We start from the raw sequence: 17651 nt of genomic DNA on the forward strand, positions 1-17651 counted from the left end.
GTAGTACAGTACAGTACAGTACTGGTAGCCTCATAGTACATAAATATGTAATATGGTCAAACTAAGCATGTATATGAAGTGTTACATTTTACAGATTTTACCTCAGTAGTACAGTACAGTACAATACAGGTAGCCTCATAGTACATAAATATGTAAAATGGTCAAACTAAGCATGTGTATGAAGTGTTACATGATTACGGACTTTACCTCAGTAGTACAGTACAGTACAGTACAGTACAGGTAGCTTCATAGTATACAAGTAGTGTTTCATTGATCACATTGTCGAATATCATGCTGTTCACAAATATCTAAAATGGTCAAACTAAGCATGTAAATCCTCACCCACAAAGTGTAAGTAGCAACAATCCTCACCCACAAAGTGTAAGTAGCAACAATCCTCACCCACAAAGTGTAAGTAGCAACAATCCTCACCCACAAAGTGTAAGAAGCAACAATCCTCACCCACAAAGTGTAAGTAGCAACAATCCCCACCCACAAAGTGTAAGTAGCAACAATCCTCACCCACAAAGTGTAAGTAGCAACAATCCTCACCCACAAAGTGTAAGAAGCAACAATCCTCACCCACAAAGTGTAAGTAGCAACAATCCTCACCCACAAAGTGTAAGAAGCAACAATCCTCACCCACAAAGTGTAAGTAGCAACAATCCTCACCCACAAAGTGTAAGAAGCAACAATCCTCACCCACAAAGTGTAAGAAGCAACAATCCTCACCCACAAAGTGTAAGTAGCAACAATCCTCACCCACAAAGTGTAAGAAAGCAACAATCTCACCCACAAAGTGTAAGAAGCAACAATCCCCACCCACAAAGTGTAAGAAGCAACAATCCTCACCCACAAAGTGTAAGTGTAAGTAGCAACAATCCTCACCCACAAAGTGTAACAAAGTGTAAGCAACAATCCTCACCCACAAAGTGTAAGTAGCAACAATCCTCACCCACAAAGTGTAAGAAGCAACAATCCTCACCCACAAAGTGTAAGTAGCAACAATCCCCACCCACAAAGTGTAAGAAGCAACAATCCTCACCCACAAAGTGTAAGTAGCAACAATCCTCACCCCACAAAGTGTAAGCAGCAACAATCCCCACCCAAAAGTGTAAGAAATAACAACAATCCAATCACCCACAAAGTGTAAGAAGCAACAATCCTCACCCACAAAGTGTAAGAAGCAACAATCCTCACCCACAAAGTGTAAGAAGCAACAATCCTCACCCACAAAGTGTAAGTAGCAACAATCCTCACCCACAAAGTGTAAGAAGCAACAATCCTCACCCACAAAGTGTAAGTAGCAACAATCCTCACCCACAAAGTGTAAGTAGCAACAATCCTCACCCACAAAGTGTAAGAAGCAACAATCCTCACCCACAAAGTGTAAGTAGCAACAATCCCCACCCACAAAGTGTAAGAAGCAACAATCCTCACCCACAAAGTGTAAGTAAGCAACAATCCTCACCCACAAAGTGTAAGAAGCAACAATCCACACCCACAAAGTGTAAGAAGCAACAATCCTCACCCACAAAGTGTAAGAAGCAACAATCCTCACCCACAAAGTGTAAGTAGCAACAATCCTCACCCACAAAGTGTAAGTGTAAGTAGCAACAATCCTCACCCACAAAGTGTAAGAAGCAACAATCCTCACCCACAAAGTGTAAGAAGCAACAATCCCCACCCACAAAGTGTAAGAAGCAACAATCCTCACCCACAAAGTGTAAGTAGCAACAATCCTCACCCACAAAGTGTGCAAGTAGCAACAATCCTCACCCACAAAGTGTGACCCACAAAGTGTAAGAAGCAACAATCCTCACCTACAAAGTGTAAGTAGCAACAATCCTCACCCACAAAGTGTAAGTAGCAACAATCCCCACCCACAAAGTGTAAGTAGCAACAATCCCCACCTACAACGTATAAAAAGCATCAAAGTAACACACACTTACCTAACTCTCCCCTAATTCTGGATCTCCGACCTCACTGGATCTCGTTATTCGTTTCTAATAAGTCGATATATGTTTGGAGACACATAGCGTTAGTCTATACTTGTCATTGCTCCCGTTCCGTTTCTAGGTGACTACAAGACGGAGTGCCTCTCTGTGTCCAGCCAGTGTGATCAAGATGGCTACGCTCCTAAACCCGGAACCATCTACTCCCCCGAACACATACTTTGTAAAGCAGGGAAAATAGTATCGCACTTAATGTGCACAGTCTCAGAGGAGGTCTTCGACCCAGTAGACAAAACATGCACATCCAATTATCACAGTAAGTAAATTGACATGAACTAAAGTGAGTATGTTTTGACTCCTGTAAGGACCATCCTCATGATATCACAGCATTGAGATTCCCTTTCCAAAATCAATCTGTGAGATTATTTGAGGTATCCCTGCAAAATATTTCTAATAGAAAAAGTCGTATCTGGTCTAGACACGATTATTTGCAGACCACCGCTATATAGCTGGAATATTGCTGACTAAACTAAACTCATTAACTAAGATACAAGGTAGATCAAGCTTTATGCTTCAATAGTAGGGGGTATCCTAAACCGTGTTTGGTATTTGATTATATACTCATGCCAATAATGGTTGTCACCCCTTCCCCACCCCCACCCCCTACCCAACCCCACCCCCTACCCAACCCCTACCCCATCCCTCTCCAATAATTTTTTTTGAAGGGGGTGACAACCATTAATGGCATGAGTATATTTTAGTATTTCTACGATTTTCACTATTTACATTTGTACATCCATACACTGAGATAAGCCATTTGGATTGAGATGGAATAAGGAAGTTACACCGTCAGCGACATTTTAGATGAAGCTTGTCATTTATGAAATATTAAAGCGACACTTTGTCAGAAGGCTGAGAGTAAACTTCTTAAAACATAATTTAAACGGATACACATCGTCCAGTCACGCTTTTAGTTCTTTTTTGTAAATGTCATATTTGTTGTAATTGTCTTTGTTTAGTGCACACATTTACCCTGACACCTGTCTTGAGCCTGTCTTGAGCGGTGTTTAATGGTTCCTGAACTCAGTCCAGTTAGACTTGTTGATGTTGCTAACACGATCTGCGAGGCAACGTCACCATGTTCCACATAACAACACGAATTTGCCTTGGGCAAGATCCCAAGTATACATGATAATTAAATGTAGTTAAGTTTTCTTTCTTCTGAAAGTTCAAGGAGTAAAATTACACGCAATTGTAGATCGATTAATCGTATAATAGTAATGACACTTTTGAAGGGGTTTTTAATTAAGAAACTAACTAAAATATGTTGACTTCTTTGAGTGGCATATTTAGAAGCTGGTGAATCAGTGAAGGGCAAACTTGGACGTTCATCCATAAAGTTTGTCCGTATCTAAAATACGTTGAGTAAACACAGTAAACACAATAATTCCATATTTCAGTGATTTATGTTTTTACCATCTACAGTCTACATGTGTCTCTGTAAAATGGAAAACAACGTTTTAACGTGACTATTACAATGGCAAGTATTGTGAGTGAGTGAGTTTTGGTTTTACGTCGCTTTTAGCAATATTCCAGCAATATCATTGCGGGGGACACCAAAAATGTACTTCACACACTGTACCCATGTGGGGAATCGAACCCGGGTCTTCGGCTTGACGAGCGAACGCTTTAACCACTAGGCTACCCCACCGCCCCGGCAAGTATCGAGACCGTTTAGAAATAGAAGTTTTTATTCCTGGACAGGGGCTACCGGCCCAATATACAGATACAGAGTGTGATAATGAATGTTGGACGGAATGCGGAGGTCCACATAACTAAATCCTGCATTAGCTGTATATGGTATAGGCAAACAATACCATCTATACACGATGTTACTAAACAACAGGTTTTTCACATCGAGAAATATAGTATTTAGAAAGTTTATTACAGACATTAAGTTTGTTACGTGTAGGATAAAGCACGACTCCGAGGTTATGGTTGGGAAAGTAAGACCCGAGACCGGAGGGTGGGGAGAAGTAAGACCGAGAGCGCTACTCTTACTTCTCTCCACCCGATGGTCGAGGGCTTACTTTCCCAACCATAACTGTGGAGGAGTCCTTTATTATACATATAAACCGTCAATGATGGATAATTAGATGATCATGTAATGAAGCTACATAACAGTAACTGAAGCGCTAGTAAAATCAATTGAATGACAGTATGCCCAACTATAAATACATAATTCAACCCTCACTCATTGTCAAGTTCAAGTTCAGTTTATTCTCAAATAACCACGTTTGGTGGTACAAGAGAAAATCAAACATAATCCATTTAAATACATATAAATAAACATGACAAAATGACAGGTAGAACAGTTTAAAATGAAACATAATAATGCCATAAATTAAGATCTGTTAAGTGATTTGTTGTCTATAGAAAGAGCTGGTTGAGGTTTAACCATTTTTTGACAAAGAGTTTATCTAATACTAGCAGATATTTGGATAGATTTCTACTATTAAATATTTTCTTCAATGTTGATAAATTGGGGAAGTACCTATGTCTAGTTGGTAAATATTTTAATTTAATATGTGTAAGGGCTTCACATTTAAATAAGTAATGAAATTCGTCGCCTATTGCTGGTGAATTGCAAAGTTTACATGTTCTGTTTTTTCTAGCGATACCATGCCAACGACCAGTTTCTACCGGGAGATTGTGATTACAGGTTCTGTATTTCAAAATAGGAGAGTAAATATAAGCTGGGAAGAGAAGACAGCTTTCCAACTTTGTTGGAACTGGTCTTTTTAATACAGTCTCCACTTGTGAAACTAGCCATTGGCATGGTACGCTTACAGGGTTATAGAATACAAAAGATAAGCCACATTTATCTAATAAAGATTTAACATGATGCATCCAGGGATCAAAATCATTCTCAAAGATACTTTGTGCATATGCATAATGTTGATCAGTTTTGATCATTTCTGCTGCATTCCAGGATTATTAAGTTTATGCCAGTAACAAATAATACGCTTAGCTGCAGTGATATATAAAGGAAATCTTCCGAGTTCTCCATATACCATAAAAGTAGGGGTAGAATTTCGTAAACCGCTAGCCAATTTAAAAACTTTAATGGTTTTTTTTCAATTATATTTAAATTTTCATATGCCCAAGTTTCGCAGCCATACAAAAGAATTGGGGCTATCATAACATCAAATGCCTTAAGTAAACAGTCCAACGGGATATTATGATTTCTAGATTTAAAAAAACCCCAAAACATTGCAAGGTTATTGATTGATAGATTAAATTTCCTTTTTCTACTAAATGTCACTCCAAGATAAGTATAGTTATCTACAATTTCAATTTGAGATTGTTCAAAGACAAAATTAAGTTTACTATTATTAGCAGGGTCACTTCCAAAAAATTAAGACTTTCGTTTTATCAAAATTCACTTCTAATTTCCAAATTTTACAGTATTTGCTAAAAGAATCTAAGGTACTCTGTAGTTCGGATGCGGAATCAGCAAACAGGACAGTGTCGTCGGCATAAAGAAGTACAATAAATGATAAACATAACTGTATGTTTACATTCTCGAGCATAACACTTTTACAACTGTCATCGATGAGAAATTGTTCTAAATCATTAATGAATAAACAAAATAAAAGAGGTGAAAGATTCTCCCCTTGGCGGACGCCCGAATAACATTGAAAATAATCTGAGAACTTATCATTTGAACATACACAAGATTTGATATTTGCATACATGTTTTGTATAAGCGTAAACAATTTACCCGTAATTCCATTGTTAACTATTTTATGCCAGAGTCCAATCCTCCATACATTATCAAAAGCTTTAGAACAATCAATGAACGCACAATATAACTTTCTTTTACAGGTCTTTAAAATCTGAGTAAGCATGTTCAAAACAAATATGTTGTCGTTTATGGAATGTTCTTTCCTAAAACCTGCCTGCCCAGGGGTTAAAATATTGTTTGTTTCCAAGAAAATGTTCAGTCTGTTGTTCAATATACTAGTGAAAAGCTTTCCAAAGCAGCTTAAAATAGTGATTGGTCTATAGGCATTGGGGTCTGATTTGTGGCCTTTACCTTTGTATATAGGTCTGATAGTGCCAGTCAACCATGCTTCAGGCATTATTCCTGTGGAGAATATCAAATTGAAATAATCAACAAACGAAGGACCAAGTAGATCAGAGGAATCAATAATGATAGTCATTTTCAATGCCATCAATACCAGAAGATTTATTTCGTTTTAGCTTTTTGATAGCATGTGTCACTTCTATCAAGGTAATATCATCATTTAATATGTGATCATCATAATCTTTAAATTTTTGATCTATTTCAAAATCAGGAGTAGTCTGTTTACTGTTGATATGCTTGAAATGTTCAAAAAATTCTTTCTTTTATGTCTGGTATTTCAGAATTATCATATTTGTTACTTTTTGTTAGTATTTTCCAGAATTCTTTAGGGGAATGCTTTTGTTTTTTTCTGACCCAGTGAGAGAATTCATTTTTATACTTGTTTATATGTTTATTCAGACATTTCTTATATTCTTTTGAACATCGGCGATATTCAGCTTTATTAGATGCCCGGTGGCTGTGAGGTAGAGCGTCCGCTTATGAATCTGAAATATACGGTTCCAATCCTGCTAGGGAAAACATTTGCACATCTTTGACGAAATATTTCAATTGATTTCAAACACTAACATATCACCTGCATTTGAATGTTAATATAGAGTTGGGAAAAAGTAAAACCTGGGAAGTCTTACTTACAAAAAGTTAAACCGGGAAATAGGTCTTACTTACGAAAAGTAAAACCTGGGAGCAAACAAAAACATCAAATGCGGTAATTCCGGGAAAAGAAGCCATGTCTAATATATAGTGAGAAGCAGCCTTCAGGTTTATATTTAATAATAAAAACGTTTTGCCAAGAGGTAGGAACATGTAACAACAATATTGTGCAATAAAATTGGAGCACATTTTAATGAAATGGACACACTATGCAAAACTGGAATTCATTCATAACTTATGGGTTATACACAATGGGCATAATCGTTCATATCTTGGGATGTTGTGATATCTGCCCTTTTCTGCTAGAAGACTGTCACGAATTTTACAATATTCATTCTATAGATTTTGACATCAAACAGTCTGCTGGTTGGTCGGTTTGTTGTTTAACGCCGCACTCGGCAATATTCCAGCTATATGGCGGCGGTCTGTAGATACTCTAGCCAGGAAATCAATCTAATACAATCGTAATACTGGCAGTTATCTTTTATGGAAGAAAACAATTTTTGAACTAAATTAAACATTTAAAGTTTTCGGTAGAAACTTGATTCTCAAGGGGAACACTTAACACTTCTAACAATTGTCCAGTCATTTCACGGCTATAATAGCATAGACACCATATACATGTATTGTGCTTATGTTGGAAATCGTCCCGGTTGTGAACAAACACCACTTTAAAAACTCAGTTTCCGTTTGACTTCATTTCCGCTGTTTCTTACGAGGGAGGACCACTTGCTGGTAGAACAGCCGGGTGTGCCAGCTGTTCGTATGAAATTGACATTTCGCTGCACACGCTTGTTGATTACCTGGCTGTTGTACCAGCAAGTGGTCCCCCCTCGTAAGAAATAGCGAAAAGTGACAACAAAATAATGATCGTTAGTTAAAGAACTTTTTTATTCGGGTGTCCAAAATTATGAGAGAAATCATCAGAGTTCGTCTGTGACTGTGATTTCATGTGACTGTGCAAAATTTGATTTTGTTACATTTATTAGATTTTGTGCTTGTGAGCAATTCATGGATCTCAAATGAAGTCGAACGGACTATATATACACCAGACATTAAACATGGCTACTGCTTGTATGATCGCGTATTCCTGTACAAGGCTGTACTATGTATTAATAATACTTTGGTCAATCTTTAATTATAGGATCAATCATCATCTACTGCCGGATGAACCCCTCGGCCAAGTTCGCCGACCCGAGGAACTGTGCTCGGTATTACGACTGCAGTACACGGTACCACCACTTCGGGCTGAAGCCCTACCAGTCGGAATGCCAGTATATGTATCTGTATGACGAGAGCAGCGCCACCTGTCGGCTGTTCGACATGATCAAAACACCGTGCGGTAACAAGTTTGAGCCGAAATCACCGTGTAAGTACATGCCAAACGTTTGCAAAATTGGATAGAAAGACAATGCTTAACATCAATGTAAAATAAACACAACAGTATTAAGCTAGTATGTGCGAAATGTGCTTATAAGATGATTTAAAGATGACACTATCCGTTCAATCGCTGCAACCTGACACCTATCGGGTTGCAAACCAACCCACGTTATCAGTTTGGATCTCCAATGGTTTTCTATGAAAGATGAACTGACGTCACTTCCGGTTGTAGCGCATTTTATGGAAAGGAAGACTCCGGCAAAAGTAAAGAACTTTACTATTTTTGTGTGTTTGTTGGACCCGTGTGTTAAAATAACCATCACCTCTCCATAAAACGTTTATAATAGAATACTTATTATTTTGAGTCAATCATTTGTTTATTTCCATGTCATTCCGAATTTGTACCTACCATGAAAATATCCTGACGTCAGACGAAGGATACTGTTTCATGCCCTTCGATCATCTAGTCTCGAACACCGCCTCCGCGCTGTAGTGGAGAGCGGAAGGTTGCGGGTTCGATCCCCGGACGCGTCATACCAAAAGACGTTTAAATAAGGTACTTGTTTGTCCCTGCCTGGCGCTCGGCATTAATGGGTACAACAAGGACTGGTCAGCTTGGAGTCAGTATAATGTGTATGATCGAACCAGCGTTACAAGAGCCGAACCAGCCTGTGACTGTGCCACAATCACCTGAACCATCTTTGCCGTCTTTAATAATGACTATTTTAACTGTATTTTGCGATCCTTAATGTCAAACTGATCTGTCCAGGTGAGTACCGGATAGGGCGGTGTCTGGGTCGAGAGCACTGCATGGCGTGTTCCGCTTCCTGTGTTGGACAACCGGATGGGGAAATACCGTATCCCGGCATCCCCCGCACGCGCTACCATCTGTTCTGTAGAGGGGAGAGGACGGTGGAGATTCAAGAATGTCCCAAGGGATATATATTCCATCCCGAAATCAGAGACTGTGTGCTGGACGTTGAGGAAAGTATGCATGTATTGACAATATTTTTGTATGAATTGGGGCAGTGAGTGAATACTGCTAAAGCTGCATCATCAGCTAATAGTAATCAGTCATTGACTTTCAAAAAGCATATATGCAACACAGCGTCAGAGTATTTAGTGCTGAGTGTGAGACGTAACTACTCAAACCAAGTCTTGGTTTCTGCCAATGTAAGATAAAGCATTTGCTGAATTTTACAAGATTCTCTCAATACGACAGGCTAAAACAGCCACAAACCCATGAAGATCGATTATGTACAGACCGCTGCCATAGAAATGGAAAAGTGCTGAGTGCAGCTTGAAAAAAAACATTCAATACCAAAATGAAACTGAAAGTGATCGCACCTATAATCCGTTTGGCTCATCGGACCGATAAATTGAAATCTAACTCGAAAACTACTGAACATATAAGACTCAATGAAACACTGATCATAATCAAAACATCAGACCAACTCTGTGATATTATTGTAGAATTGATGTCCTAAAAATAAAACAAGTTGTTCAACAAACTATCATTAAAACTTTGACAAAGTTCACTATTTTGTTACGAGGGAGGGCTGCAAAGAGATGAACAGCCAGGTGTACGCGGAGCACGTGCCGACAAAGTTATTGAATCATTTACCTGTGCTGTCTCCATCCTTTCTTGGACACCTAGCTGTTCCTCTCTTTGCAGCCCTCCCTCGTAACAAATAGTGAGCTGTGTCAAGATTTTTGTGATAGTTTGTTAAACAACTTTTTGATTTTTAGGACATCAATTCTGCAAAAAGATCACAGAGTTGGTCTGATGTTTTGATTATGATCAGTGTTTCGTCTAGTACTATATGTTTAGTAGTTTTCGAGTTGGATTGCAATTCATCGGTTCGATTCTGAGCCAAACGGATTATACACGATACATATATAATAACATTAAATGTGTTAAACAATACATCTTTGCGTAATTTATATCTGGTAAAACTGTTCTTCAGTGCTTCCACTGTATTTCCTTTGGTTTAAAGAGAGAGAAAGTGAGTGAGGTTTTAGTATTATTCCAGCACAATCACGGCGGGGGGACACCAGAAATAAGCCTTACACGTTTTACCCATGTGGGGAATCGAAATGGGTTTTTGGCGTGGCGAGCGAACGCTTTAATCCCCAGACTACCCCACCGCCCCTTGGTATAAAGAGGGGCGGTGGGGTAGCCTAAGGGTTAAAGCGTTGGCTCGTCACGCCAAAGACCCGGGTTCGAATCCCCACATGGGTACAATGTGTGAAGCCCATTTCTGGTGTCCCCCGCCGTGATGTTGCTGGAATATTGCTAAAAGCGGCGTAAAACCAAACTCAGTCCGTGGTTTAAAGAGCTTTACCGTCAACCTTCAGTAGCAGTTATCTTCTTCCAACAGCTTCTATAGCAGTACCAACAACAGCAACTACGACGGCAACAACTACAATAATAACTACTCAGCGACGACGGCAACTACTACAACTACATCACGACCTTCAACGACTTCCACACCCAAATCTACCACCACGTCCACATCAACCACCACGGTGTTGTATTCAACACGCCCTCCCATGTGCTCATGTCAGGATGACATGACACCGCTGTTTCAGAGACTGGACAACCTAACCTCCATCACCCACACCTTGATGCGGCAGATGAAACCTGCCGGTAAGGACTTCTCGAATGTGCTCCACTTTTGCAGATTCCCAGGGTAGATAACGCCTTTCGGTAAATGCATGTGGTTTCGTTGTAGAACTCAGTTTAATATCCAACGTCAACGTCATATATCACCAGCTTTCGATTTTCCGACGTAAAATATTCATTTCCAGAGACCAAAGTTTCACTGCCCAGTAGACTAATAGTTGTCCCTCATGTTTTTAGTATCTGCGACTCCATTTCCAACAAGCAATATCTCCATATGAAATCAGGAATTAGTTGCTAGACTTAATGCAATTTTCGTGTTTTCAAAATGGATACAATTTTGGTTGTGGACAGGAACCTATATTACACACATTGTTGCTTGTCTGTTGAACGTATTGATCATTTACACGGCTGCTGCATTTCTGAGTGCAACGTAGAATCCAAATCAAATAAAGTCTTCCATGTACCAATGATGTATATATAATTTGGTTGTTTTGACTATTTCAGTTCGGAGTCCCTTTGACTGTATCGCTCCTCCGACGCCTGACGGAACAGTGACTCGGGTGTAGTATATTTAACTTCGTTTATTAAGATACCTTAACACCTCACTTGGAAACAGTATAGTTTTCTGAACCAACCAGCCCCTTTATACCCCTTTAGTGTTGTGCATCAGGCAGGGTAACGACCAGTACCATGTTTTACGTCTTTCGGTATCCCGCATTAGGGAATCAAACCACAGTCCTTTCAGTCTTCGGGCAGGAACTTTATCATTTGAGCACGGAAGATGCCTTCTTTGAATGAACAAATTAGGTGTATTGCTATTTTCAACAGTGTTAAGTTATATCATGAAGTAAGGAATTAAACTCATGGCTGGACGTGATCAATTTGGCAAAATGCTCGACCGTAGCAGAAAAAAGATTCGAATCCATGTCTAGGGCATACTGTCATAGCTCTGCGCCACAACTATGCACAATAGATTGATTATCTTAGATTATCGCAAGTTTGACACATCGATGATCGACGCAACAGGTTTCTTCCATATTTCATTTTTGCCTCCCATTTAAACAATTCTGAGCACAAAATTCATTAAAGTACTTTTTCAGTTGACGTACGAGGGTCAGGAGGCAGTAGCCAGGTACACTTGTCTCAGTGAACACTACGGCATCTGTGACGGTAACGACGTCAGCAGATGCAGGAACAACGACATCTGGACCGCGCCTCCTGGGAAGTGTGGACGTATGGTGTGGAAGATTCGAGAAGATGAGGTATTTTCTCATTACAACCATATCCCTTCTTCTTCTTCTTCTTTGTTTCTACCGCCTCCTTGGTGTAGTGGTTAGAGCGCCCGCCCGGAGAGCGGAAGGTCGCGGGTTCGATCCCCGACCGCGTCATACCAAAAGACGTGAAAATATGGTACTTGTTGGTCCCTGCCTGGCTCTCGGTATTACTGGGTACAACAAGGACTGGTCGGCTCGGAGTCAGTATACTGTGTCTGAGTGGGGTATTCATGCTTCACTGCGGCATGGTATCTCAGTGAGCTAGCACTATAAAACCAGCTTAAGTCTGGGCTAGTACAAGCAGCCGCACATACACATACACACGCCTGCACGTCGTCATATGAGCGAAATATTCTCAAGCACGACGTAAAACCCAATTTCACCTCACCTCACCTCTTCTTTGTTTCTCCGAGTGAGTGATCTATGACTGACTGAATTGGAGTTAACGCACCACATTGGAATTTTTTAAGCTCAGACACTAGGGTAGCTCAGTGGTTACAGGATTTGCTCGTCATGCCAAAGACCCGGGTTCGATTCCCGACGTCTCAAGCAATGAGTGACCGAGTGGCCTGATTTAATTAGTTAAACGCGGCTTTCAATAGCATTCCTTTGACTGCACACTTCACGTGGGAGGAAAGCCCGGAGATTAGTAATGCAGGGCCCCTATTCTCGAAAGTGTCCCAGCTAAGACGGATCCTAAGTAGTTAGGACAGGAGATAGGACATCCTAACGTTAAGGGGGCGGTGGGGTAGCCTAATGGTTAAAGCGTTGGCTCGTCACGCCGAAGACCCTGGTTCGAATCCCCACATGGGTACAATGTGTGAAGCCCATTTCTTGTGTCCCCCGCCGTGATGTTGCTGGAATATTGCTAAAAGCGGCGTAAAACCAAACTGTCAGTCAGTCCTAACGTTAGGATCAGACCCTTATCTCTGTCCTAACTTGAGCTACGGATCTTAGCTAGGATAGCGAGCTCTTCAGTCGGTGAGATAGAGCTGCAGCTCGGCCCGACACTGCGCTGTTACCTCCTGAATCGCTCGCCTTGACAGACGGTATCGATTCACTAACTCCACATCGTCGAATACATCGAGGGATGCAGTCCTGTTATAGTAGACCCGTTAGGCATTCTTCTTATTGACAATCTTACTCCCAAAAATTGAATGAACAAACAAGTACGACGCCATGTTGTTTTCGTCTAGGATTTATTTAGGACATGTCAGAACCTATCCCGGTATATGTCCCAAATAGGATATCCTAGCGCTAGGATACTTTTCGAGAATAGAGGCCCAGGTCTCGGATGAAACCATAAGAAGTGGTCTGGTGCTGGCAACCCCGACACATAATCCACCCAGAGAATTGCGACTCCACTAACGACGGGGCCACCTGCAGCCACAACCGTTACCACCTTCAGTTGAGCCCTGTACATGATCAGTAGGAGTGAGTGAGTTTAGTTTAACCCCGCACTCAGCAATATCCCAGCTATATGGCGGCGGTCTGTAAATAATCGAGTCTGGACCAGACAATCCAGTGATCAAAAGTATGAGCATCGACCTGCGCAATTGGGAACCGATGATATGTTTCAACCAAGTCAGCGAGCCTGACCACCCGATCCCGTTAGTCGCCTCTTATACACAGACAGGCATGGGTTACTGAAGGTTCATTCATACCCGGACCTTCACGGGTCTGATGATTAGGTGTTCTACCGTCAGTGTTCTACTGGAACACATTGATATTGATCGGCGTCATGGCAAGACTGTTGGTGATATTGTTAGGAACAGAAAGGGATTGTTGTAAGGGCTTAACATGATAATTATGTGAAAAGTGGTGTGATACTCTTACTGTTGTACTAATGTACTGTTTTTGCAGAGCGTCGGTCGATACCTACTGACATTGGATTGTCCCCCTGTCGCTAACAGCTCGATATTGCTATTACTGAACACACAAAACGAGTAAGTGGTCATACAGTGTGCTGGGTACAATGTGTGAAGCTCATTTCTGGTGTCCCCGCCGTGATATTGCTGGAATATTGCTAAAAGCGGCGTAAAACCAAACTCACTCACTCACTCATGGGAGGAGATAAAGCAATGCTTAAAGCGTTCGCTCGTCACTCGGGGTTCGAATCCCCACATGGCTACAATGTTTGAAGTTCATTTCTGGTGTCCTCAGCCGTGGTTAAGCTGGAATATTGCTGAAAAGGGCGTAAAAGCTCATTCATACACCCACCCTCTCACTCACTCACTCGATCATTCACCCTCTCATTCACTCACTCACCCTTGCACTCACTCACTTTCAAGCAACATTGGTCAGGACTGTTTCCTGTTGACAGTTTCGGCATCACTTTGAGAGAGGATGGATCTGAACTCTTCAAATTCATCGTTTCCATAGCAAAGCGCACCATAGATGCCAATACCAGAGTTTATTCTCTGGCTGCACCTATCACCTCCTCCCAGACCAGCTGGAGGATTACTCTTCATGGGGGTAAATATGAAGTACGTATTTGGAGATGTTTTGGTAACACTTCATTCGTTTAGAAGACAATATAGTTCGAAATTAAAGTGTGGGTGTTAAACCTGCCCTTGTATAAATGATTTGTACCGTCAACACATTTTTTTAGATAAGGTGTATGTATAGCTCAAATGTTGGTTACTTTCAATGTACTATATACAATGTACATTCTCTAGAAAGAAATTAATTAACAATAGCATGCCTCTGACTGTGCGGGTTATTCAGTCAAAAGAAGCTTAACTTTGATTATTTTCACATCCACATTCATATCAACCCATTCCAGTTCAGACCCTAGGTTCCAACGAACGACTATATGACCGAAAAACTCCAGAACACATCTCTCTCTCTCTCTCTCTCTCTCTCTCTCTCTCTCTCTCTCTCTCTCTCTCTCTCTCTCTCTCTCTCTCTCTCTCTCTCTCTCTCTCTCTCTCTCTCTCTCATACATGTATATGGTAGTCAATGTCTCATAGTCATTTTTGGATGTTCTTTTCCAGGATTAGTAGAAGACGTGTTTATACAAAGTGTTAACCACTAATGTGCCCCTGTTAATTGATGAAGTACAATATTGCTACAGTTCAATAACTGAACCAGCATTACAAGACAGTAACAGTAAATATATAACATAAGCTTGTATAGATTACAAATCTAGCTTCAGCCTACGTTAATAGACTGATATCAGGACAACACATGCTGTGACAATGGAGGTATTATCAATCTGTACCGGGCACCTGTTTTTAATTAGACACGCGTCCATTGTATCAGGGGCAGCGTTAATATGTGTGTGTTCCCAACTGTCTCTATGTTAACATCTGATTGATCGTCTTCATTCGATAGATCTCCCCCGCTTTTCTCGCCCCTGTGAGGACCGTATTGTCCAAGGGTATGATATTGACATGGACGAATGTGTGTAGGAGAATTGAGCGGAAATTCAACGTTTTCGTCTGTGTTGGGGGCTAGTGATACTATGACGAACGCTTGTAAATACCGAACACTGTGCATTAATGTTCAGAGGCGGATCGAGATTTTTACAAATGAATTGTTTAAGTATTTAAGGAAGGATAACAATATATGGATGAACAGCTTCTCTTATTGCTGTGAGAGCACTGGATGCATGGAAACAAAAACGACTGAATGAAAGCCTATCTGAACAATGTCCCAGTAACTTAAACTGACGGGCAAAAGTTAGTATAACGTTTTCAATTTGGTTTGGGGAAATTGAGCATGTCTAAATTCCAATGAAACATCCAAAGCAAACATTGTCAAAGTCACGAGAATATTGCAGAATGGTAGTGATGTCAGTAGATGTAGTCACGTGACCCCTAGCACGAGAAAAAGGTATAACATGTAATCTTTGAAAATCACGAACATGCACGTGCACCAGTCGGGTAGAAATGGGATGGATACACGCTGGCATATCACAGTAACTGAAAGCACATGCAAAAATGCCGAAGCTGACACAAATTCAGCGAGAGCGAGCCATTGGGAATGCGCGATATGGGAGCTACCCAAGCTCATCTTGCCAGAACGTTCGGCTGTACCCCAGCAACAATCTCCAGGCTGTTCACACGTTACCGGAATACTGGTAGCACTCAAGACAGGCCGAGAAGTGGACGGCCACGGGTCACTACACCCATAGAAGACCGCTACATCCGGACTATCCATCTCCGGAACAGGTTCGTGACGGCAACGTCGACGGCGGCTACGGCACTCGGGCATCGTATCAGTCGTCGCACAGTGACCCGAAGATTGAGATTAGCTGGTATAAGGGCTTACCGGCCTTTCCGCGGAATGGTCCTGACCCTCAGACATCGCCAAAACAGACAGCGGTGGGCAAGGCAAGTATACAGGTGGCAAGTCCGAGATTGGCGACGTGTTCTCTTTTCCGATGAAAGCCGTTTCACCCTTTACAAGTGTGATGGCAAAGAACGGGTATATCGTCGACGAGGGGAACGTTTAGCAAGGCCATGCATCAGAGAAGTTCATCCATTCGGCGGGGTGGAGTCATGGTTTGGGGCGGTATCTGTGGAGACCAGAAGACCCGTCTGGTTGTAGTGCAGGGCAATCTCAATGCACGGGGGTACATCGGACAGATCCTACAGCCAGTTGTGGTACCCTTCCTACAGAATCAACCCCGGGGTGTACTCCTACAACATGACAACGCGAGATCTCACACTGCCAGAGAGACTCGCTACTTTCTGCAACAGAACAATGTTGACGTCCTGCCCTGGCCAGCGTGCTCACCGGATATGAACCCGATCGAGCACCTCTGGGATCATCTGGACAGGAAGATCAGAGGTCGGCAACAAGTTCCACAGAACAGGCAACAGCTAGAGCAAGCACTCAGAGAGGAATGGAACCGCATTCCCAATGACGTCATTCGACGTTTGACGACGTCAATGAGGAGACGTGTGAGGGCATGCATTGACGCAGCAGGGGGTCACACACGATACTGATGTGCACAAGATCCTGTATTCAAGGAATGCCCCTGCTACTGACTCATAAACTCAGATTGTGATAATCGATTTATGCAAAATTCCACCCCTTGCGTGTTTACTTGACAGCGGCTCACAAACTCCTTGCATGAAATTGTTGATTTTTTGTGATTTACAGCTCAAGTGTTTTTTTATTATGATGCATTAAATATTTTTGGGAAATTTCGGTGTATGTCTTTGTTACAGGACGTTCAAAACGTCATATACTAACTTTTGCCCGTCAGTTTAGATGTACGTTGCTTTTAATATTCAACCATAGAACAAGGTTTGGTGCGCCAGACCAACGGATCTTTACACAGCAAAGGGAAACAACCCAGCAAACGACCTTTGGGCAAAAGGGGCAACCCTTGCCACCGCACCAAAAATGGTACACTTTCAAAAATATATTGTAAGAACATTTATGGAAGTTCAAGTATATGCATTGGTCGATGCTTGTTTGAACAACGGTTTTGGGTCTCACTGAAACATGCATATACATAGCAATTACTAGTATACCCTTTTATTTCTATTTCAGCTGTTTGTAAACGGGAAGAAAACCGCCCAGCATGACGCTGCTCTGACCCCATTCTCCGGGGTCCTCACCCTGTCTCTATACGGACTGGTGCGACTCACAGAGGCCAG

At 41.5% G+C, this 17651-nt stretch overlaps 2 protein-coding genes across 2 annotated transcripts in view; both read left to right on the forward strand.

The window, feature by feature from the left end:
* The first annotated feature begins 313 nt into the window (after window positions 1-313).
* On the forward strand, window positions 314-11322 carry LOC124281173. The gene is made up of 6 exons (XM_046717202.1): window positions 314-326; window positions 2080-2271; window positions 7901-8125; window positions 8906-9124; window positions 10518-10786; window positions 11267-11322. The coding sequence occupies exons 1-5, from the start codon at window positions 314-316 to the stop codon at window positions 10712-10714; spliced, it is 846 nt and encodes a 281-aa protein (XP_046573158.1). The 3' UTR covers window positions 10715-10786; window positions 11267-11322.
* Window positions 10765-17651, forward strand: part of LOC124281174 — a 137556-nt gene continuing 130669 nt past the window's right edge. Inside the window, exons 1-4 of the mRNA XM_046717203.1 lie at window positions 10765-10786; window positions 11267-11313; window positions 11863-12024; window positions 17545-17651. Of these exons, the coding sequence (XP_046573159.1) occupies window positions 10765-10786; window positions 11267-11313; window positions 11863-12024; window positions 17545-17651 (338 nt within the window). The remainder of the gene's footprint in view (window positions 10787-11266; window positions 11314-11862; window positions 12025-17544) is intronic.

Source organism: Haliotis rubra, unplaced genomic scaffold (genome assembly GCF_003918875.1).
Source record: "Haliotis rubra isolate DU_JTF1 unplaced genomic scaffold, ASM391887v1 Scf28, whole genome shotgun sequence".
Taxonomy (NCBI): domain Eukaryota; kingdom Metazoa; phylum Mollusca; class Gastropoda; order Lepetellida; family Haliotidae; genus Haliotis; species Haliotis rubra.

What these genes read in the sequence shown, in the direction of transcription:
- LOC124281173 (XM_046717202.1), top strand. An exon ending in GTTTGAGCCGAAATCACCGT is followed by an intron (nt 8,126 to 8,905) that starts GTAAGTACATGC and finishes TGATCTGTCCAG; the next exon opens with GTGAGTACCGGATAGGGCGG. An exon ending in TGTGCTGGACGTTGAGGAAA is followed by an intron (nt 9,125 to 10,517) that starts GTATGCATGTAT and finishes TTCTTCCAACAG; the next exon opens with CTTCTATAGCAGTACCAACA.